This window comes from Crocodylus siamensis, chromosome 2 (assembly GCF_052110815.1).
Source record: "Crocodylus siamensis isolate JL-2025a chromosome 2, ASM5211081v1, whole genome shotgun sequence".
In the NCBI taxonomy this organism is placed as follows: Eukaryota; Metazoa; Chordata; order Crocodylia; family Crocodylidae; genus Crocodylus; species Crocodylus siamensis.
Window position 1 is genome coordinate 7,092,362 of NC_143396.1, and position 24,358 is coordinate 7,116,719.

A 24,358-nucleotide genomic window follows, 5' to 3' on the forward strand; every position below is an offset into this window, starting at 1 on the left:
TAAAGGGCTTCAATCCAGAATTCAGAAGAGCGGGACTCAACCCTGAATTTGTTGGGGGGCCAGCAGCATTAGGATGATTACTTTAAAAGAATCATGAGGACAAATAACGGTGGGGAAAAATCTGTATTTCAGAAGGTTATAGACAAATGTGTTATTTTGAGGTCCGGCTTTTATTTATATTTGTTCACTTGAAGATTATAACAAATAGCTATTTCTCGGTGCCTCCTTAACTGTTACACTAGCTTCCAACTTAAGTACAATAAGAGTCTTCTCATTCTCCTGTCACTTTTTAGCAATATTTTTAGCATGCTCAGCCTCACTTTTTGCCAAGTCACTTAAACAATAAAGTTTTCCTTCAAGGTTTAGCTTTACACAAAAAACTGGCATCAGTTCAAGATAGACAGCCAGTTCCCATAAATAGCCTGAATTTTAAGAAAGTGAGTGTCTTGATTTAAACAATAGAAGGAAGGTCAGTATTAAAATAGCTTTTTAAACTACAAAGGGCCAGTCAATATGGTTTAAAAGGAATGGCTGCTAAGGTAAAGTTTTCTTTACTGTTGTGTTTTTTCCAATTCAAATGAAGCCCATGCCTTTATTTTACATTACGGACTCTTATCTACACAATGCTCTTTGGAAATGGCTGTACAACTGCCTAATAAAATACTTGACCCTTAAGAAAACAGGAGCTTTTCCTTTTTAGTGCACACATGAAACTTTGCTCTTCCAAAATAATCTCCTTATTATTATTTAATTACTGGTAGATAGTTATAGTTAATTGTCTACCACAGTTGGCCCTACCTTTCAATAAAACTGCTATCTTTAACCCACCTTAATTCCCAGAAATCACAAAACAATGCATCAGAACCAAAAGCTCAATTAATAATTGGGCAAATTATTATCACGTCACAGTCTAAAGTAATTTGGTTAAAGAGTGGCCAAAAGATGACCCCTACCATAATCAAGTTGTGGGTGTTTTTGGGCAATTAACAAGAATACGTATAATACATGTAGACAGCATACCTTTCCTCTGCCTGGAAAAGGTGAATTAGCTACCCCCTTCACACTGTCACTTACACAATGTTTTACACCAGCAGATAAAGACACTTCTCCTGACCTTTTAAGTGATAAGTGGTATGCTACTACAAACATCTGACTGAAGGTTAACCGTGGTCTGTGCAAAATAAAGCACTTCAACTAAATATCATATTCTTGGAGCTACGCCTTGAAACTATTGCTGACTGAAGAATCAAGTTAAAAAAGGAGGGTTTGCAAAAACAGAAATAGATAGAACAAGTCTTGCTTTCATTCTCAGTACTCTTTCAACATTATTCACCATGTTTAATTAAAAGAAAAAAGAAAAACAACATTCTAATGTGGAACAAGGCTTCAGAGCTATTGATTATTAAGTTCACATATTAAAATGCTGTCCTACTTTGACAGTGAAACTGCTATGAAGTAGAGAAAAAGTAAATTTGCCCTGTGTAATCCAAATAGCATCTGCATGACAACTCTACTGAAAGACAACATTTTTCTGCTACAAAACTGCACCAGGAAAAATTGCCTCACCCCCCTGTTTCTTTATAATATCCACTTACGTAAAGGTGACAAAAACAATTTAGAAAACTAGGTACTGATAAACGGATAAATGAACCACTCACCCCATCATAGAATTTAATAGAATTCACGTCATTCTTTGAAATGGTAATGCTGCCGCGGTGGGGATGAGAAAACAGAATGCCGTCTGAAAAGAAGTATAATTTACCTACAATCGAAAAGAAAATAGATTAGTATTATGTGACACGGCAATATCTAGCTGCATGTTGCCTTTTTCCAAATAAATCCTATTCCATTTTGTACAATACTTAGCTGTGTTTCAGTCCAAAATTTAAATCACATGCAGAATATAATGCACCATTTTCTATGCTGGTTAAGAGACAAATGAAATGAATCTGTGCATCTGCATAGATGTCCAAAACACAATAACTTTCACTACGTCTTCCCAGCAGGGTGGAAAACCCAGTAAAATGGCCTTATTTGATAAAACATGACCCTACGTGCCTTGCATGGGTTTGTTAGTCAATTATTTGGGGGCTTAAAAAAATAAAATTGAGAATGATTCTACGTTATAACTGAACAAAAGCAAAAAAGGGGAAAAGAAGAATGACAGTATACTAAGAAGAAAATAGCAACAATACCATTCGATTGTTTGCATTTCACAATCCATTAAGACTTGTTTAATGAATACAAACACATAACACTTTAGATAAGAGATGCACAACTGTTGATACTAAAGCAAAAATGGAAGTGGGATTTATTTCCCCTGACTTCTCCCACCCCCGCTTAAATACATCTGGACAATCCATTTTTTATGCATCTAAAGCCTGACTTGCTTCAACAGTAACACTGTTGAAACAAGTCAGGCTTTAGAGCATAAGAGGGACAGTCCAGATGCATTTAAGCAGGTTGGGGGGGGGGGGGGAAGAAGTCAGGGGAAATAAATCCCACTTCTCTTTCATTTCACAAACTCTCAAACTTGACTTTGTTGCTAACTTTCAACACATGCAGCAAAAAATCTATAAAAGGGTTTGGATTTTTTAACCACTATTTCCTAATGGACAAAGAGCTAATAGCTGCTCCAAAGCAGGAATTCATTCTCTGCTTTTAAACACAGCTAGAGTCAACACTGCAATACTTTTTGCTATGCTTGGATGGCAACAGGACTATGCAGATGCAACACTTGCTGCTATCTATGGGATTATGTTTGGCTCTACCTTAAGTTTTTATTCTCCCATACGTGAACAATTTTCCCATTAGCTGGCGGTGCAAAGAAATACTACTAAACCACCTCCTTTTCATCTGCTTTACAGACATCTAGGGTCTTCAAAAGACTAGGCTAGCCTATGGAAACAGCTAGAAAAACAGGTGCAGACAGCCTTGCTACCATAACTTACTTTCCAAACACAAAAATGAGCTCCAGAGGAAGAGTTCGGCTACAAAAAATACACCACAAGCCAACAGCAGCAAAGCAGTTTCTGCTACTACAAGAGAAAGCCACTGTCGGAATAGAAACTAGGAACTGCCAACAGGATCAAAGCCATCAGATACAGACTTTCTATCTAAAAGAATAGGGCAGCAGGCCAGACAGGAAAGCACTTGTGAGACAGCACAGAAGAATGAAGAGAGGAAATGAGCTAAAGAAAAGGAGTAGAGAGAACAGAACCAGAAGGAAATACAATGAAAGTAGCAGCAGAGTCTAGCCTCAGACTATTATTAATCCATGCCTCAGAACAAAGATTTCACCATTCTGTCAGCTGGCAGAAAGTATTGCAGAGGTGTATATGCCTTCTTATGGGTGGTTAAGGAAAGAAGGAAAAACACACTGGGCCAAATCCCATTCTACCTATATATTACACCTAAAAATGAAGTTTATTTTCTACCTATGGGGACTTTTTACCATCTTCAAATTTTCCCTGAGCCTGAGAAAGGGAAAGGTGAGCCCAAAAGCTTGCAGAACAGAAACTTCCTCAGCCTGACAAAGGGTTTTTAAACTGGAAAGCTTGCTAAAAAATTTCCAACTATTGAAGCTGGTCTACTAAAAGGCATCAGATTCACCCAAAGAACCTTGTCCGCAGAACAAGACTTTTTTTTGCGATTTCTTAGTTAGTCTCATAAAAGGTATCTTCTCTGTGAACCAAGAGTCCTAGAGTTTTGCATTCTACCTATTAGGCAGTTACAGAGACTTGAGCGAGGTGGAATAGGATCAGGCTTAAGTCACTGCAAAACTGGTTGTGTAAAATGTGGGCTGATCCCCATTTTCTTCACTGCCTCCTTTTCTTTTCTTTTCAATCACGGTCTTAAGGATAAAGTGATAGCTGTTACAGAAGCAGATGCAGCCATGAATCTGCAGGGATCTGAACAGAATGGAATAGGATCACAATTACGCATCATGGAATAGGATCTCTGCCTTTGTGACCTTGTCAGAGATCTCTCAAAGGATGCCAAGTTTCCCAAACCATGTCAGAGAAACAAAAGGGTGAGAAGGCATGGAGGTTAGAGCATTCAGAACTAAAGAGAGGCCACAAAAATTAAAATCTGTCCAGCCAAGTGCCTAACATAAAGATCACCAAGTTACCCTCTGCTACTCACAAGATTCAATATGGTACATTATTTTGCCTAAATTTTAATTTTTTGTTGTTGCCATTTTAACTTTGGTAAGCATCTTCAAGCAACAGTTCAGATTACCAGGATTCCACCCTAGATACAGTGCTGAAATGGGAAAGTTTTATGAATACAACTTTCCAAAAAAAAAAAAAAAAAAGCATAACCCCTATTCTTTACCTTAATTATCTAGAGAGCCAATAACTTGCTTAACCTGATATTGCGATGGCCAGCTTAATACGTTTCCCTACTCGGATGTACCCTGGTCGTTTGAGATGTAGCAAACTCACTCAATCTGAATATGACTGCTGAAGCACTTGGTCTATCATATGATACTACCCAGATCTCTGCACGTGCATTTATTTAGCATCTATTTGGTAGCAACTAGACTGCTACAGGACTTCTCCCCAAACAAGCTTTCAGCTTCTGGTAAGAATTGGAATATAAAGTTCTTCAATCTCTCATATACTTGGAAAAAAATGTTCTTGAGGCAGAAAAATATATTGTGCCTTAAGCAGTACATAGTGGTGTTATATATCAAGAGATTTAACACACTGGTCTGAGCTGTACCCCATCGACTATAAAGCCAGGAAAAAAGCCACCACAAATGAAGCCTCATTACACTGACTATTCCAAGTTTGTTTCGGCTGAACACTAAACGAGAGTCAGTTTGTTCAGCAGTTGACAGCTTGCAGGAAAAATGAAACAGAAGACAGCCTGGCATTTGCTCAGGTACAAGGAGTAGAAGCATCAGTCACTAGGAAGGAACAGTTTTAGTCAGAGCTGAAATGGAAAACGAACATCAAGGATTACTCTTGCAGGGTCAGGGGAGAGTAAGAGGGAAGGGGAGGGGAGCAGCAAGGGAAAGAGCAGTAGCATTAGTGGAAATATGAAAAGGTAAAGTTTTTCTGAAAAAATACAGATTATGGTGGAAAGGGTTGAAATAAGGGACCAAAGTTCCAGGTAGCAAAAGCCCTCAGAAGAAACAAAAGAAAAAAGGACTGAAAAGACCTCCAGGATTACCCAGTCAGGTGGGTGGCAAATTGGCTTAAGAGTCGCACACAAAGAGTGGTAGTGATGGGTCGGTATTGATCTGGAAAGATGTGGGCAGTGGAGTCCCACAAGGCGCGGTCCTTGGATCAGTGCTGTTCAGTGTGGTCATCAGTGACTTAGATGAGGGTACGGAGAGCACCCTGTTCAAATTCGCAGATGATACCAAATTATGGGGTAAAAACACATCAGAGGGTAGGCAACGAATCCAGGCAGATCTGGACAGGTTGGAAAAATGGGCGGAATAGAATAGGATGCAGTTCAACAAAGACAAGTGCAAGGTGCTACACCTCGGGGGAAGGAATCACCAGTACACTTACAGGTGGGGGGATGACCGTCTCAGCAGCACAGCAGTGGAAAGGGATCTCGGAGTCATTGTTGACACCAAGATGAACATGAGTTGTCAATGTGACGAAGCGATCAACAAGGCAACACTTTATCACGCATCAGGAGATGCATCACGGAGAGGTCCAGGGAGGTGGTATGACCCCTCCATGTGGCACTGGTCAGGCTACAGTTGGAGTACTGCCTCCAGTTTTGGGCGCCACACTTCAAGAAGGATGTTGATAGACTCGAGAGGTCCAGAGAAGGGCTACTCATATGGTTAGGAGCCTGCAGGCAAAGCCCTACGAGGAGAGATTGAGGGCCCTGGATCTCTTCAGCCTCTGCAAGAGAAGGCTGAGAGGTGATCTTGTGGCCACCTACAAATTCATCAGAGGAGACAACAAGGAATAGGAGATGTGCTGTTTACCAGGGCACCTCTTGAACTAACAAGGAACAACAGCCACAAACTGACGGACAGCAGATTCAGGTTAGACAGCAGGAACAACTTCTTTATGGAGAGGGTTGTCAGAATCTGGAATGGGTGTCCAAGGGAGGTGCTCTCCTCTACCTGGGGGTCTTTAAGAGAAGGCTGGACATGCACCTGGCTGGGGCTGTCTGACCCCAGCGCTCTCTCCTGCCCAGGGCAGGGGGTCAGACTCGATAATCTGTTGAGGTCCCTTCTGACCCAAACCTCTATGAATCAAATGCATTCCCCTGCTATTGCAAGCCACCACATCACAAAGTGTCTTTCCTAGACTCCATCTTAAAAGTAGGGGCTTTTTGTTGCAGCTAGCAGGTCCCTCCACTGCTCCAAGAAACCTTCTACAAAAACAAGATTAAGAGATTTACGCAGTTTGGGAATACCACGAATTTCCAACAGGCAGAGAGAAAATGTAGAGTTCTGACCAGAGAAAAAAAAAAAACCTGTCAGGTCAAGCAGCATAGCAGTAGTGTACCAACGGTGATACAGGTTGCCTCGGCTAATGTGTTTATCTAAAGCAGGACTTCTTTCACTACATGATTTATCTGTCTTACAGTGCTATAGCTACCAAAGCAAATAAACATTTCTTTAGCACTTGCCAGCAAACTCACCTTCCTCAGGCATGGTCTCTGGATTGCTAGAATAAATATATCCTCCATCACCTCCTGTGAGAAAAGTACCCAGGAAGGATTCATCTTCCTGAAGAAGAAAACAGTTTTTTATAGTACCTTCATAGGTGGGTTCACAATTACTGCTAGAAGGAAACAGTTTGGCCTGCAACTGTCTTCGTGCCAGGAAATGACTCTACAAACACAGTAAAAGGAGTTTTAGAGTATCTGTCAAACACTTAAAGAAAGAAGTGTTAGGAAGTCAGGACTGAAACAGAGGAATGGTGTTTCTGGTAACTGTAATTAATGTGCCTGATAATCATATACTGAAAAAAAGAATCCATGTAAATCTTGACAACTTGTCAGAAATGTCCTTTTTAAGGTTAGTTCATTTGCCTGATGCCTGTTTTTGCAAATTAAAACAGCCATTTGATTCCAAAATTATTTTCACATGGACGAGACATGTTTTAGCTTTCTTTTTACACTGCTAGTTTACCAAACACAGTGATTTTTACAGCTTAACAAAAGGTGGGGGGAAGAGTCAAGAATTTACTTATACTGAAGACTTCTCAAATGCAAATTACTTCACAAGTGTGATGCCTGTAGTTTGGGAAGTTTCCAGACACCAGATCATTCTCAATAGGTCTTAAAGTAATCTCTTATTTTATCTGTACAACTGAAGTAAAGACACAGCTGAATGCATATTAGTATTGGTATTTCCAATGCATGTTTTTGATCATGTTACTGCTTGACTAGTTATGTAAAATCAAGGGGTGTTTTTACACGTGGTCCAGGGGTCGGGTGGGGAGTGTGGGGGCGGGGGGAAGGGGAACGGTCATCTTTCTAATTAGAGTGGTTCCAAAAGCCACTCTAAAAGTGCCTGCAGTGTCCCATATATCAGTGTCCCCCACACTTCAAAATGGTGGGGTGGGGACTCCCCAACTAACAGCTTGATGGTCTTCAGTTAAAGCACCCCCACTGCCATTTTGAAGCACGGGGATGCTGATGCACAAGATACAGAGGCTGGCTGGAGTGTGCTAATTAGCATGCTCCACCAGACTCAATTAAACTAGTCTGCTCTGATGCACTGTAATTACAGCACATTGGAGCAGCCTCCAGGAACGTCTACAAGCACCCAAGGTGCTTTGCATAATAAAGCCTTCTTGTGCAAGTCTATTGGGTTTTAGCTGCTTTGAATTTAAAAAAAAAAAATCCAACACTGAACCCATCTCACTCAATGACACCACCTTGAGTTTCTACACTGTTCTTTTACGAGAGATAAGAAAAAAAAAAGGCAGGGGAGTATCAAAAACAAGTCCATAACATGACATGTAATTTTGGAATGAAAGTAACCAGAGGGCAATTGGTCACACATTTACGCCATGTCTCTGGGCACTTTTAAAAAGTGCCCAGAGCTTGCATTTGTATAAATGGAGAAATGCGCATCAGTGCTGAGAAAATGGCAGCGGCATGCTTTTGAACTAAAATGCATCGAATCTGCTCCGACGTATCGCAGTGCAAAAAGGTATGTGTATAAATGCCCTTAAGTTTTAACTAAATATTTAAGTTTACCTTCAATTTGCATTTAGAAATCATATCACGCACCTTCACAATTTGCTGTGCTCTTTCAGACAGTTTCACATCACTATCTTCAACCTGCAGTTAAAAATATTTTCCATTTATGCTCACTTCAGATTAATTGGTTTGCTTTTAAAATCGCTTCAATAAAAAAAAAATTGCTTGACATTCATGATAAACATGTGTTCTTTATGCAGCTTTAAATGACAATACTAGGTGACAAGGGGTATTTAAACCGTAAAGCTAAGTTCTTTAAGACCCTTTTGCATCCTTGCAATTCTGTGCTGCTACAGAGAACAAAATGGCCCCCAATATAACCCTAACATGTATATTAAAGCAGCCTTTAAAAATAGGAGGAGGATAGGGAAAAACTCCCTTCATCTGATTTTCACTGGGGGTCTTATAGTACCTGGTGTTAAAAAATGCATGAATTTCGTTAAATATTATAAAGGGCTTTGAAAACAGAAAAAAAAATGATCAGGCTTACACAGTCAGATAACACTTGCACAGTGACAACAACCACACTTAAAATTGACATAAAGTAACTGGAACTCCTACTTCTCTATGGCTCTTTGATAAGCCCATTTATATTAGCATCGCTTACCAATAAGTTTAATTAAACACAGAACTGCAGAATACCATTTTAATATTTACTTTAGTAATATCAGTGGTTTTTACTTATACATCTTAACAGATTTCTTTTTCCAGTGGTTTGCGTCTATACAAAATGACTTGGAATATTTAAGATGTATTATACTAACCAACCAAGAAGCGTATCTTGGGATAGCTGCAGTCAAAATGATGTAGTTGGTTTCTGTATTAATACTGCCATCTGCAGGAAAGCAAATGAAAATCAGAATAAAAACCATGCGTCTATATTGTGTACATATTTTATTTAATAAGTTTAACTGCTTTTTTGGTCTACACTTTTGCTGATACTGAGGTTTACAAGTTCCTGTTAACTTTACTTATACAATAATCAATCCCCAAAAATAAGGGTTTTCTTACACTTAATTTCTTAAGACAGAAATATCCCATCTTTTTTATACTGTAACAAAACCATGATAAATACTACAGGTTTCCCTTGCTGTATGGGGGCTCTGTATGTGCAAATTCACTCTTATGCGATGACCCTTTTTATACCAGAAATTAGTTATATGCAAGGTAATTTAACTCTTATGGGATCGGTGTGGTAGAAACTTGCAGTCAGCTGCTTTGTGAGGTGTGTTGTGGGTGCATGCACACCGCCCCAGCAGGTAAGTCTGTGGGGGAGGGCGAACGGGCAGACTGACGCCCCTGCAGTGAGGGAGGGAGGGGGGCACAGGCAGGGGCAGGGACTACAGGGAGCAGGTCCACAGCCAGGCCAGATGATAGGACAATTGGAGCCTGAGCAGCTTGTCCAGAGTGCAGGGGGCTCCCCCACCCCAGCACCAGTGCTGCATGTGAGGGGCGGCATGTGGGCAGCACCACTGTGAAGCTCCCAGCCCAGGGACAGCCCTGGTCCTGGCTCCTCTGCAGCACCGGCCCCTGTACCCCAGCCAGGTCCCATCAGCACCCCGGAAGCTGTAAGCCATGAAGCCACCTGGCAGCAGTGCCTGCGGCTACTGCTCAGGGCAGCTGGTGCCCGTGCTTCTGGAGCTGCAGCTGCCCCGGAAGCGGTGCAGGTGTCAGTACAGTCAAGGTCTTGGAACGTATCCCTATGTGTTACACTGGAAAGCAGGTTCCTTTTATACGAATTTGAGTTATGCACTGTTTTCCAGGAATGCATGTACAGCATAAAGCGAGGGAAACCTATATAAAATTCAGCTCAACAGTAATGAGCAGCCCAGTTTCTCTCTAGGCTTTCTTCCATGCCTGTGTATCTCTGCTCTTCAGCTGCTGATTCTCCCACACTGGCCCAAAAAAACCCACCTGACCTCAACATGTTACTTTATTCCTCAACTCTTTCTTGCCTCGTCTCCCCAGCTCATCCACTTTCTCAAAGTTTGACCCCAAATTCAGTGACACCTTTTACATACAGTTGGTATCAGGTGTTTTTAAAAATTATTTAAAAACCACCAAGTGTCAGATAACTGTCTCCCCTCTCAGTCCTTCCTCTCCCACTCCATCGTTCAAGATTGTGATGCTGTGTTCCACTCTTGGCTACAACCTCTGCCTTGAGCACATCTTTAAGAGACCAAGTATTTTAAGAATTCCTATACATAGACAACACACAAAACCTTGGCAGTTAAGTGGTTTTCTTCACTTCAGCACTGTAGAAAACATCTAATGGGGTTTAAAGCTACTTGAAGGTTACCCTCTATTGTGTATTTCAGGAAAAATTCTATTCCAAAAGCAAAGTTGCATCCATTTCCTTTTTAGTTTATTTACTGATTTCTATTCAAGACAAAGTAGTGCTTTAGGAAATGTAAAGAAAAATGTTTTTTGTTGTTTTTTTTTTTAATTGTGAAAAGCAACAAATAGAAGCAACAAGTAAATATTCAGTAGGACGAAGAGATTTTGTCACGTAATCCTACCAAAGTGAAACAAGGCTTTTAGATTGGATGCAGAGAGACAAAACTTCTGTCTATAAAATAACCAATTGGATGATTTAGACTGCTAGTCAACTAACACTGCACATGAGATCATTACTAATAACTTCAACATATAATTGGTGGTAGGAACAATATTGAAAGAGAGCATTTTGCTACATTACAAATATGCAAAAACAAATTCAGAGAATAGCAATATGCACATTACAGCTTGACAGTAACGCGGAGATAGTTACCTTTCTCTTTCACACATATTTGGGTTGTTAGAAATGATTCTGAAAAGGCTACAGATCCCAAGCATCCCCTTCCGCCTAGCAAATCTGGGATGTCATATATGGTCATAGCCGCCTAGAGCAAATTGGTGGGAAGGGGGAGGGAGACGAAGCAGAGGAGCCTTTTATTAGATTCCAATGTTTCGAATACAGCAAGAACAGATTTCACAAAAGTTTTAGTTGTTTTAAATATTATACTTCCACATTACACACAGAAATAAAAGAGCCAAGGATTTTACTAGTGCAATAGGGTCCTGATCTTATGAAACCCAGAGTTCAAAACTCCATCAAGTTTCAAATGGTTTTCAATTTTCCAAATATGATCTTTGTATTCACTCAGCATATATTTATATGCACATGTACTACTTCAGACTAACTAGTACATGACATAAAAGCTATCTTGTATTATATTGAGAACTAAAGAGTTCTTTCAATACTGATAAAGCAATCTAATTAATAAGGTGAATGTTAATAGATCAAAATAAAATAAGTCTTTAAAAATATATATATATATATATCAAACTTTTCTCTTTATTAAATGCAACCAGGACTGTACCCAATGATATATCTAACATCACATGGCTCTCCCACTTGTGCTTATATGGAATAAAGAGATCTAAAAGAAAAAAAAATCTTTAGGACCAGTAGTAAGTAATGACTATATCAACTGCACGATAAGTCAGTTTATGGTACCAATTTTTACCCAATATTATATGATGCTGATATAAGTCAGTAAAAATTTCAAAGTCAAAACCCTTTGAATTTAAGTAGTAAAATTTATAACTCCATACTGCTGTTGCAGCAGGAAAGTACTAAGAAATTGCCCAGGTATGTGGCTTTTGCGTCTTGCTCCTGTATTCAGATTTGGAGCTAAGAAGCAATCTATACCTAGGTCAAAACAACAAGGACTATAGAAGATTTTCTGCCTTTTGTTGTATTGTGTGGTTTGCTCTAATACCTCAAGTTAAATATGCCCATATGATTTTAACCAACCCTCTTTCCCTCTTCCTGTAACACTAAGAGAGGGAGGGCATGGGTTATAGTGTCCCTTGTGGGTAAGGGGTGCTGGAGGGTTCAGAGCAGATATTCCTGTGGCACATGGCTGCCTACAATTGCAAGGGATGGGACTCAAAACATGTGACACCTTCCAGCCTTCTGCTGCCATTTCCAATAAAAGACATGGCATTTCTTGTTTTTGAGTGCATCAGTGAAAAGAAAATCCAACACTTCCCTTTGAAAATTACCTAATGAGAGTTTACCATCATTGTTAAACATTTGTGCTTTATTTTCACTTAGAAAGTAGCTGGCTTTAACTTCCAGGCCTTCATTCTTTCCCAGGAGATGAGAAAGCCTTTTTAACACTTTATAACCCTAGCCTTAATAAAATACAGCCCTTAAAAAGAGCTTCAAAGTAAGAATGCACTGTTCTACTTTATGGATGAAGATGTTAGGAACACATCTATTCTTCAAGCTTTTACCATGCTAGGCAATGGGGCGCCAAAACATTTTGCTTTGCTGGTCACAAGCTGCCACCTGAATCAAGAATAGCAGGCTAGCAGGAAAGCACTGCATGCCAACTAATTAGCACTGCTCCTCACAACTACACTGCTTCCAGATCAAAAGACAAAGGTACACAGAAAAGCAAAGTGTACATGATCATGCCTGGCACAGAAGCTTTTGTTTTAAGGTTTGTCTGCTCCATAGAGACGATTTCCCTGCGACCAGACAAATATAATGAAGACAATTAAGGTTAGCTCAGATCAAATATGGGACTCCCAACACACAGTTCCCCTTGTCTCAACCACTGGGCTAAGCTCCAAAACTTCATTAGGGGAAAAGGAAATGTCAAAAAAACATCTTGCTACCCATTTTTGCATCCATAAGGCAGGCGCTATAAACTGTAGACATTCCAGCTGTCTGCCAGCTCTCCACAGCTTGCAATCTCAAGTGATTATTTTTAAAGAAGGCCATGTATTTTTACTTACAGCAATTCCCAACTATAAAGAGAAAACACTACTATACTTGGACATAAAACAGCCCAGACATTTGTCGCAGAACTGAGAAACGCTACTTACAGTTTTAACCAGATAAAGGCTATCCTCATTGTCCAATGGAATAATTCTAAAACAAAATAATATTTGAATATTTAAAAAAATTAGCCACTGTTAAGTGAGAGTTCACAACATGCACTCAGAGTGACCATTTCAGATTGTAATAAACACTTTCCGGAGCATTTTAGTTAGTTAAGCAACAACTGGGTTTTAGACAGCATGGTAAGATGACAAGTTTGAGAAGACAACCTTGTTCAAAAAGCATTTATTTAAAAAAAAAAGAAAAAAAAAAAAGAAAAAAAAGAGAATTCTGAATGAGTTCATGCTGCCCCAGAGATGCTCTGCCAAAACTGTTTTATTTTTCAAATGACACTGAAATTCTACAGAAATATAAATCTGCAGAAAGAAAAAGGGTGTGGTTTGTTATACAAAGGAAAAAACGTTTAGTCTTTGTTTAACTAACATTAAGATAACTACTTTTTCCATATGAAAAAGATGACGATGAGACTGACCTTCCATGATTATTCACGGCTTGAATCTGAAAAGCTATCTTGGAACTATGGATATAAAGAAAGAGTAATTAATGAAAATATATCTGTATTGAAGATCTACTATTATTATCTACTAACAATTCAGATCGGTTTCAAAGCCAAAATGACTTTCCAAGCAGGAACAACATGAAGGGGAAGAATAAAATAATTATTGTACTAATCTTTTTAATGCAACAACACAGTTTCCCATTATTTAAGTAGTTTATGGGCCAAATTAAAAAAAATAAAAGTGCTTAAGTGTGATTTCTCAGGGTGCAGGGGAGGGGGCCTGGGGATGGAGATCAGGGTTAGGCAAATATATCTGATGCTGTTTCACTTGTTTTAAGTACATCACTACATAACTGAAAATACCTACCATAATGCAGTTTTGAATTGTGTTAAATTAAACAAATCTAGCATGGATAGAAGATTCTCTTCTGCTGTTTCCCTTGCCTGCAAAAGGAAAAAAAAAGTCTTTTTCCATCCCTGCAAAATTATCGAGATTACAGAATTCTTAACATTGAGGAGCATGCATACCTTGAACAAAGACCATAACCCAAACATTACTGCAAAATATTAAAGATGCACCAAACTATTAGCTACCTGGGCTTATTAACCAACGTAATTGTAATATTCTTCTTGCTAGAAAGTCGAGACACTTCGGCACAGCACGTATAAAAATCTTTTATACTTTGAAAAAGAGCCAATTAAAACAGACATCTCAGATTCACTAAGGGCAATGTACCAACTTCATTTGCATCAACAGCAATTTGTTCTAGCCATATCAGATAACCTCCAAAATTTAAAAACAAAATTAAAGCAAAGGAAGCAAAAGGCCTTCACTTTAAATGCTTATATGCACGACAACATGGCAAACAGGACTGACAGAAGTTTTGTTTAAGTTGTTTAAATTGACATTTATGATGGGGCTTTCCACCTGGCAGCGGAAGTATTAGCATGCAGCCTCCCAGGTTCCCCACTCAGCTGCTGCAGCAGCCCAGGCCTCAGGGGCTCTTCCTCCCTGTTCTGGCTTCTGCCACATGCCCACACTCCAAGGGGCAAGGAAACAGCACAGCCAGCTTGTGGTGCTGGGCGAGCCAGCGGCCTGACTACCTGCGTGGCCAGCTGCCACGGGGGAGCCTGCATGGAGCTGAAGGTTAAGAAAGGGTGCTGTGTGCATGGTACAACAGGGAGTAGAGGGGGGAGGTGGAGCTGAAAGGAGAACTGTATGGTTGGGGCAACCTGGGGGGACCTGTGTCCCCAAATAGTGTGGCCCAGTGCAGTGTCCCGTCCCTTGCCACTAATGCCCTGATCTATGATATACTGAATTGCTATTAGTTACCTTGATTTCACTGGATGTTTTAGCATAACATTCAATGCTAGCAAGTACAGCTTTTAGCACTGCAGCATATATTTGGGACAAGAGCATACTGAAAAAAAATAAATACAGACATGGTATTAACAAGATATTGGTTACTGCAGTTAACCGAGTAGAAAAAAAAAGTCAATGTTTCCTATTTCTAATAAAGCAGGTTTCCCATTGAGAAAGACACACAGAAGGCCTTATTTCAAATTGTGTAGACATTTAAAATCTCCAATACTGCTCCCATATAAAAAAATTAAAATTCATTTAAAAACATTGACTGGAATCAGTCAAACGGAGGTTCTGCTACCAACCAGTGAAAGCCCCTTTGCAGACTGCATCCTGGATTAGTCTTGCAGACGGTCCCAGTTCTAGATGCTAAAGATCCTAGAAACATACTGGGCTAACCTATGCAAGGGAAGGAATTACTTGTTCTGTAGCAAACTAACTATGCTGAGGAAACAGCAGTACTGAACTTGAACTAGAAATATGACATTCACATGGATGTGTTTTGTCTATGATTTGCAGGGGTTTCCCCTGGTTTGTTTTATCTGCATGATGTCTCTCACAGAAATCAAATTCACTCATTGAGCTGAAAAAGTGAGTGCACTAAAAACAATGCAACTTGATGTGTTCCTGATACTGCCATTCTGGCTCACAAATCTGGTCCCATTTTCTCTCCAAGTTCCTCACATACCTTGGCGAGATGCCCCTCAAAAACAAGGAAGACCCGCAGTTTAATATGCAGCATAATTACTACAATAGCAAACTGCAAAACAAGTTAGTCTCAGGCTGCAACGTTCTGCGTGGAGGAACAAATGTAATCCTACATATCCTTGGCACCACACAGATTAGAGGATTGTGTTAAAAAAACCCCAACCAAACAACTTGTATACCCATTAATTAAAAATGGCCAAATTTGGGATTAAACTGCGCTTCACAAATAACATCCTGCTTTGGATGTTTTCCTAAGGAGTGTTAGAAGCTGCTACCCCCCCACACACTCTGATTATAGGCATTCAAAATTCTGGACTAATCCCAAAAATATGTTATGCATAAAACACTAAATGGGGCTTTTCTTTACAAAGAACAAAGGATAACAAAGAGACAGTTCTCTTAGGTCCTCAGGAGTATTTATCTGGCAAACAATAATGTTCTACTTTATGTTAATAGTTTTGCATTCATTGTGTTCACAGTGAATGGTGAACTTGTTTTCCTAGTCACTAATATACAGCATAAAATGTCACCATTATTGTTTTTGCTGTCAAATCTCTATTTTCTCAACCTGTCAACTAGGCTTGTGTCTGGCAGGAAATGTCTCACCCCACAGGGAGTACAAAAAGGCTTCTAAAGTTATCATATCTCATGAGGAAGATCATCTCTATAAAGAAAGGTCTAGGACGTCAAAAATCAGAGGGGAAACAATAAAGACAGAGAGCTGTATGTAACGGCTGTTTGAGACTGTTTCAGGGAATGCAGAAGAGTGGGCATCAAGAAGCTGAAAGTGGCACACAAAAAGGTCATGCCATTGCTGGTGAGGCTCTCCAGGGCACCAACAATACACCAGGCTAGGGACAGAAGTTACACATAAACCGGTTTAAGTGAGCAAAAACTGGTTTGTGATAAACCTGGTTGAATGTAGTATTAGACTTAACTGATTTGGGTCAAACCGGTTTATGCAATTTCTGTCCCAAACCCTTTCCTGGTTCAAGTTAAATCACAGCCCTCCAGCATGCTTGGCAGCTGTGCACTGTGCTGTCTGCTCCAGCAGAGAAGGGTTGTGGGGGGCAGGCAAACCCCCACTCTTCCCCCAAGTACAGAGCTGCCCTGGCCTGGTTTATTTAGTGCTGGCTTCAACTGTGGACTACAAATCCCAGAGGCACCTGGAAGCAAGAGAGGAAGGGATGAGCAACCCTGCGAGTCCTGCTGCTGGGATTCTGAATGGCAAATCCCAGAGACCTATGGGGCAGGAAGAAGCAGCAAACACACAGCCCATACTGGCTATATGCCAGAGAGCTGTGCTCTGCAGGTACGTGGCTGCATTTCCTGAATCAAAAGTGAATGTCTATCCAGTTGTTTCTCAGTTTAATCTCTGTAGTTTAAACTAACCTGCAGACTGAATTGATTCAGCCTCGGGCTTTTTGACTGTCTTGTGATGGCCAAAACCAAAAAAATTAATAAGCAATAAATATGTGCTTCTTGGAGGCATTTGGAACTTTTTGTCCAATATGAAGCTTGTATTTTTGTAACCTAAAAATGTAACTTGTAACTGTGTGTGGGACCGGCTAGGTCTCAAAGACAAAGCTATAGCTATGAAATTAGTTAACCTAATACTTCTTTCTTGCTCAGAATTTAGCCTTGATGGTGATAAAAACTGGATTCAACTGCCTAGCTTGTCCTGTCTTAAAATGTACTGGATATCTCAAAAAAGCATAGCCAGAGAGTTTTGAAGGGGCTGGATTTGGGCGAGGTAATGTTAATTTCAAACCTGAAGATGCTGTGTTACAATTTGCTTATTGGATAAACCCAAGCTTGGGCAGTAACTTATCATAATAATTTCTAACACCTTCTAACCCCATAGGATAACAGCTATAAAGCAATATTATGAATGGCTACATTACTAAAAATTAGCATAATTAGAATATAAAAGAACACACAAATCATCATAACCCTCGGGAAGGACGGAACAGAAGGGTCATTGCTGTCCCATACACCCACGGATCTCTCTTACTCCCTGTGAGAGCAAGGACCAGATCCTAACTGAGGGGCCTCCACCGGTTCTCCTTTGGGCAGCCCAGTTCAGAGATGACTTCGCTGATTCAACTTGACATGAATCTTCTAACCAAGGGACTATCGATAAGTTACTAACCAAGTGGGAATTCTTGGTTAATTTCTTTATCTGTTGTATTATCACTGTCAATTTTAATCTGTATTGTTATGTTGTCTGTTTGTTAGCTTAACCTTTTTATTAACTACTATATATGCAAACTATCTTTTGTTGTCATAAGTAAAATTCATTCCTTTTAGTAAGTGAAACTTGTCATTTCTTTCCTTTCCAACATCACCTCCTTGATCCGGAACCAAAAAGCCCAGTGGCTAATAAAGTTCCAGTGCTCAGTCAGTCTGCAACTAAATTGATACACTCACAGTGCCCAGCTGGCCTGTGACACTGTCTGCACTTAGCCCCAGAGCTGGTAGCAGATCCAGGAATGGGGGAAGAGGGAGGAGGAGTACTTTCTTCCCCCACATTTTGGTTGTGCATGTGCAGCAGAGAGAGCTCTGAGCTCACTGCCTGGTCACCATGAGCTCCTGGTACAGCTCCATCTCAACTGGTAAGCTCAGAGCTCATGGCTTTTTGGGGCAAGGACTAGTCAGAGCCGCTAGTTTTGTATGGCTCTGGAGCCCAGGGGGTGAATGCTGTTGCTGTTCCCCCTTTCTCTCTGCACTAAATTCAGCAATAGAGGAAAGAAAAGAACACATGCCAGCAGCCACACTCACTGCTTGGGTTTAAGCTGTGCAGAATCAGGGGCCAGACATTGTGCTGAAAGTTTGTGTGTGGCACAAACAGGGTTTCAACCACACTGCCACAACCCTCTGCCCAGAATACAGCAATGTTTGAAATATCAGAGCTAAAAGGAATGAGACAAAGTATTATTTGATGGCAGATGAGTACTGAGTCAATGAAAACTAATATACGCTTAAGAAAGTTTTAATGGTCATTTATCCTAATTCATTTTAAAATTAGTGTAAGCAGAATTTTTCCCTCTACCCTTTGCTGCATTCCTACAGCACAATGCAAACTACCAGATACAGTGTGCTTATCAGATTAGAGGATATATGCCTGTCCTTAAATTTTACTATGCTTCTTTTAAAAAGATACATGATTTTAATAAATTTAAGCAGAAGGCTGGGCAGAGCTGCATCTCTCTGTATTAGTAAATTTAAGTTTTGGGGGTTGTTTTTTTTTTAAAGCCTTTAACATTTCTTTTAAATTTCTGTTTTGGATCTTTAGTGATATTTTGGATTTCTTATTTGTCAGCATCTGATTAACAAATCTGCTCCAATAAAAATAATATTCTGCAAAAGGAAAAACAACATACCTGTGCTTTATTCCTGCCTCAAGGGAACATTTGGACTTACTAACAATAAGATGAATTAGAGAACAAAAATAAATTAAAATAATGCTAGCTTACACTTGCTCAGCTTTCTTGTGCATCTCATTGTCATTCCCTGTACACAAAGTAAAAGGTGAAATAGTTCAAATTAGTTTTACATGGTAGTACATCACATCATGCAATCTCATACAAAGATTACCTACTTTCAAAGATTACCTTCATACAAAGAATACCTACTTTCAAGATACAGGACCAGGATGTCAGGAACCTAAACAACTACCATATATCATTAATTTGCAGAGTATTTTTTTTAACTCTAGTTTTATATTAAAAAAGTACACATATTAGGACAGATACGTTCTGCTTAAATGAATGGGTTTGTTAAACTCTCGGAGAACTAAACCAAATGCTTACACCTAGGTGCCTAAAGTTAAATTCCCAAATTCCCATCAGTAATCGGTACACTTCCAAATTAATATAGGCATTTTAAATTAAGAGCTGCGGGAGGGTCAATACCTTGGTGAGGGTGGGAAATTAGGCCACTTAAGGTATGGACAAACATTTATAGTACTTCAAGCACCTTAAAAGCACTGTGAAAAGTGAGTAAAAAGACTTCACAGCACTACAAACTGCCATAAACCATATTTTAAAAAGCTATTCTTAATGAAACAGGGATAATGCTGAAGCACTTGGGTCACGTTCATCTCCCCTGCCAAATTTAGGTGTGCAAATAAATTTAAGATCTTGGAAATATATGGGTCTGAAAAACAATTTGCCAGAGATGCCAATCCTGAGCATGCATGTGCTTTACTTTTCACAAGCGAGAAGTCCAGCCGACTTCCCTGGGTTTGTTCACATGCATAAATTCCAAGCCTTCAGGCCCCATCTACATATTACAGTTAAGGCATGATAACCAGTTAACCATGCCGTAAGTGGTCACCTGGCCACACACTCAATAAGTTAATGAATGGTGTGCTAAAAAGAGGAATAAGGTATGAAGTGTGCATGAGAACTTTGTAGTGGTTTCCTATCACACCATTAACTGAATGTGTGGCCAGGGGCCCTTGTGGCAGACTGGTGCTCCCAGATGGGTGGCAGGGCAAATGGATCCCCAAACCTGGAGGCTCCCAGCTAACAGGGCTCCTGGCTTCAGGGGCACCCTATTGCCCAGCAGCTGCAGTCTCCTAGCTGCGGTGATGCATGGGATGCGCCTTTAGCTGAGGGGGCTCCTAGTCACGGGACTCTACTTCTTGCCAGTGCAGGGGGAGCCCTGAATTGGGCTCCCCCTGCACTGGCAATAAGGCCTGATGGGATCAGATTCAAGATGCCACAATTTTGCCTCCTGCCATTGTGTGGATCACACATTAGCTCACAAATCTTTACCAGCACATAAAAAGTTCTGAGGGGCTCCTCTATAAATGTTCAGTTTGGCTCACGGTAAAAGTTAACAGCCAGATTAATATGAAGATCCTTATCTTTTTGACTAATGACCACTTCAATCCCTCCACTGATCAAAAGCAAAGAATTGTCTTTTCCTTTTATAAGATAATAGAAAAATACACTAAAAAAAAAAAAAAAACACAAAACACACAGCTGCAGATCTAGCAAGTTGATAAAATAGTAAAGTTTTTTTTTTTAAATTTGGGAAAGTTAAAGCTGCTCTTCTTTACAATCTTTTTCAGATGCATAGCTCTCTCCCACTCCCCCCACCAAAGATCATTAAGCAACATGTATCAAAATACCTGCCCCAAAGAGGTTCACTAATTTTAAAATTCCCGGAGAGGAGAAACATTAGAGAGAAAACAAAAAACACACTTAATCCACACTTCATACAGCAAGGGGCCATAGGCTCTTTGTGTATTTAATGCTCAAGTCCCAATTATAATAAAATTGGTTCCACATATAAGAGTAAATGTTTATGGTGATGGCAATGTAGGCTCTCTGTCCCTAGCTATAAAAGAAATACATTTCAAGGCATAGTTATTCATAAGACTGTTTAATGAATCTTTGAAATGACTCATTAAATCATCTCTAAGGATCTCTTAGACAAACCAATCCACTCACTTTCTGAATGATTTACATTTTAATATAGTGAAGTGATTTTATGGCATGGTTTATGTTGGAGAGAGAGCACTGTATCTTAATTATCTTTTTATTCACAGAAGTTTAAATGGAAAGATAGGATGTAACTTTCCATCTTTTACTAAAATTTCCTGTTGTGAAGATGGATTTCCCCATATATTATCTGTATTTAATGAGTCCAAAAATAAGAAGGTGGGGCGGTTAGTAGATGACACATAGGGAAGACGGGCTACGAGGAAATCATCTTGTCCAGCCCCCTGTTCAAGGCAGGATCATCCCTGCCTACACCATCCCAGTAAGGCATCTGTCTAATCTGCTCTAGAAAGTTTCTAGAGATGGAGATTCTAAGTGCAAGACTGCAGATGCCAGAACATTTTTGGAAAATACACTTAGGCAAACCTAATCCTTTTTTGGCCATTTGGATCATGAGCCTATTTTAAGTAGATCACTGATGCTCAACCTTCTGACCCCACCGGCTGGATGAATGGTGCGGGCCCAGACTACAGGCTGGATCTGGAGCTCAGGGTCAGTACGTGGGCTGATCCACAGGCGCAACTCAACGTGCTGGCCTGTTGTGCACATGGGCCCAATACCACATGTAGTGCAACCCCGTGCACCAGATTCAACCCACTGGTCAAGAAAACTGCAGCTTCTCTCCTGCGAAGTAACACTCCCCCCATTGTCAAACTTTTGGACCCGTGTGGAGACCCATGGGCCAGGTGACATGGCCTTGCAGGTTAAACATCACTGAAGTAGATTATTCAAGTTGTTTCAGCTTACGTCACACTTCTAAACAGGGTAAACATGGTTAAATCATCTTCCAGAACTCCTGCAGACAAAAGTTTTTCTAGTAAGAGCTATGACTGTATGCAAAAAGAATGCAGCTGATATGAAAAGTTACTCCACCATGTTATCACCAAGATCCTGTTTGGCTGTCTCATATCATTAAGAATAACATAAAGGATTGCCTTTGTTACAGCAATAATGTTCACATAATCCTTGTTTTCCTACAAACCAGTTTGTAATACAATTGAAACTTGTTTCTAACTTGGAGGACTGTGTTTGCACAGCAAACTCTGGGTAAACTTACCTGTGCAATAATGTGCTGCTACAACATTATTTCCCATTGTTCCAATACCACACCCTTCCCTGCAATCAAGATTGCCTGAGAATTATTTGCATTCTCTCTGGTGCCAAAAATTAACTAGAGTTTAGCCTAATTCAGTTCATGAGAGCTGTACTAACACTTCTATATTGGTTCAGGTATCAGAAGAACTTTAAGAGACATTCAGGTATCTCTGTACCACACTATCATAGGCTACAAACATCCTCTTTGAAAGTTTTCCCATGTTCCACGTTGAGTTTATGTCTATTTTCCCAACACTTCCGGAGCATTACATAAGAACATCTGAAATATCTTAGTAAAACAGATGTACGTGAAAAGCACAAGCTCAGATAGGCCTCCTTATACAGGAGGCTCCTTGCTGTATGAAGTGCGGATTAAGTATGTTTTCTGTTGTCTCTCTAAAGTTTCTCCTCTCTGGGAATTTTAAAATTAGTGAACCTCTTTAGGGCATCAAATTCTATATGCTTTCAGTCGCTCTACAAGCAATAAAGCAGTTGTTAAACCATTAAAGATAAAAAACAGATATAATTTTTGTTGAGGCATCAGCTGTGCCAGGATGCGTCCCAGGATAGCTGTTATCCTGGGACATCTATTTAGTCCCTAAATAGATGTTATTAGGGCCAGTGTTCTGCAGGGTCAGGCTCCTGCCACTCCTGGGACTTCCCAGACTTGATTGTGCAGGAAAACAGCCCCAGATACTATGCCCTGACCCAGAGGACAGTTCTGTAAGCGGAGGAACACCCCCGGGGTTTCACTGCTTGGAAACACAAATCTGGATCAGGGTACACAACTTCCTGGGATACACAAGAAAGTGAACAAACATTCTCCTCGATTCAGGTTCACAGTGACTAAGCTTGGTCTCACAAATATTTTGGGGCAATTGGAGTGCAACAAGAGGCAAGGACATCTATTCCCTTTCAGCCTGTGCCGCAATAAAAATATTTAAATGTGGTATAACATCTATTTGCCCCATAAAGCTAATCAAAAAAGAGAAGTCCCTTAACTACTTCAAGATAATATTAAAAAACACTTACCCAGATAAGGAATGTAAGTGGTTCCAAAAAAATAGGTCCTTGAACAAGCCAGAGGTCCTTTTGGTGACACACACTGCACTACCTAGGGATCAGTAGTAACAAGATGCAAGTAAGTCATAGCATATACCATAATTTTACATTACTAACAGACTATAAATTACTAAAATCTGCCTTTGTTTTCTACCAACTCAAATACTATAAGAAAGTGCATGAAATAGGACCACCAGTATTAAAAAAAAGTAATGTTAATATTTGTTTTCATTTATGTGGCTCAAAAAGTCTTTGAAAAAAAAAAGAAAAAGAAAAAGATGAGCTCTGAATTCCATGTGCATTAAAAAAACGGTTCCAGGTTTGTTTATGTAATATGTCTTTTAATGAATAAAGCGCCTGATTAACCATCCATGCACTCGGTCTTTGACTCACTATTTTCTTGCATCCTATGAGCTAAGAGCAAATATCACACACACACACACACATATATATATACCTCTAAGTGTACCACTGTCAGCCCTCTGAGACTTACTGACATGATGTGGCTGACACCGTGTCAGAAAGCCATCACGCCTGGTGGTGGAAAATAAGAGATGGTCCTAATTAGAAACCTACCCACCTACAGGAATAAAAAGAAAACAGTACAACTGGTGTCCATGTGGGACTCAAAGGAAGTAAAACCGAAAATTATGTTTAATGCAATTGGAATGCACCAAGGAGTCCCCACATCCAGCTGTAAGACAGTGACTTGTGAAATACTCTTCAGTCAGGGTCATAAAAATCACCATCAGGTCACTGCTCCCAATTCCCTGAAGCAATAAGCTATATTCAACAGTCTAACAGCATAAATTAGGACCAAAACACTCCCAAAGCCTACTTAGATCAGCTACAAGGGGTAACTAAACACTGCAGTCTGCACACTACCTCTCCTAGATTACGACATATTACCTTCTTGATGCACCCAGCCCATCCAGCCAGAGGATCAGTGTTCCCTGGGGTCGCTTCCCCAGCTGTTGCACTACCATGCAGGGAACACAAGCCATCCAACTCATGATATGTTTTAA

General features: G+C 40.0%; 1 protein-coding gene across 1 annotated transcript in view; it reads right to left on the minus strand.

Annotated features, from left to right (window-relative positions):
- DNAAF9 (dynein axonemal assembly factor 9) overlaps positions 1 to 24,358 on the minus strand; it is a 124,200-nt gene that overhangs the window by 46,897 nt on the left and 52,945 nt on the right. Inside the window, exons 11-21 of the mRNA XM_090035105.1 lie at positions 23,304 to 23,385; positions 19,140 to 19,176; positions 14,926 to 15,013; positions 13,960 to 14,036; positions 13,566 to 13,610; positions 13,078 to 13,123; positions 10,967 to 11,078; positions 8,961 to 9,031; positions 8,227 to 8,277; positions 6,625 to 6,712; positions 1,659 to 1,762 (exon numbers count right to left, since the gene is read on the minus strand). Of these exons, the coding sequence (XP_089891231.1) occupies positions 1,659 to 1,762; positions 6,625 to 6,712; positions 8,227 to 8,277; positions 8,961 to 9,031; positions 10,967 to 11,078; positions 13,078 to 13,123; positions 13,566 to 13,610; positions 13,960 to 14,036; positions 14,926 to 15,013; positions 19,140 to 19,176; positions 23,304 to 23,385 (801 nt within the window). The remainder of the gene's footprint in view (positions 1 to 1,658; positions 1,763 to 6,624; positions 6,713 to 8,226; positions 8,278 to 8,960; positions 9,032 to 10,966; positions 11,079 to 13,077; positions 13,124 to 13,565; positions 13,611 to 13,959; positions 14,037 to 14,925; positions 15,014 to 19,139; positions 19,177 to 23,303; positions 23,386 to 24,358) is intronic.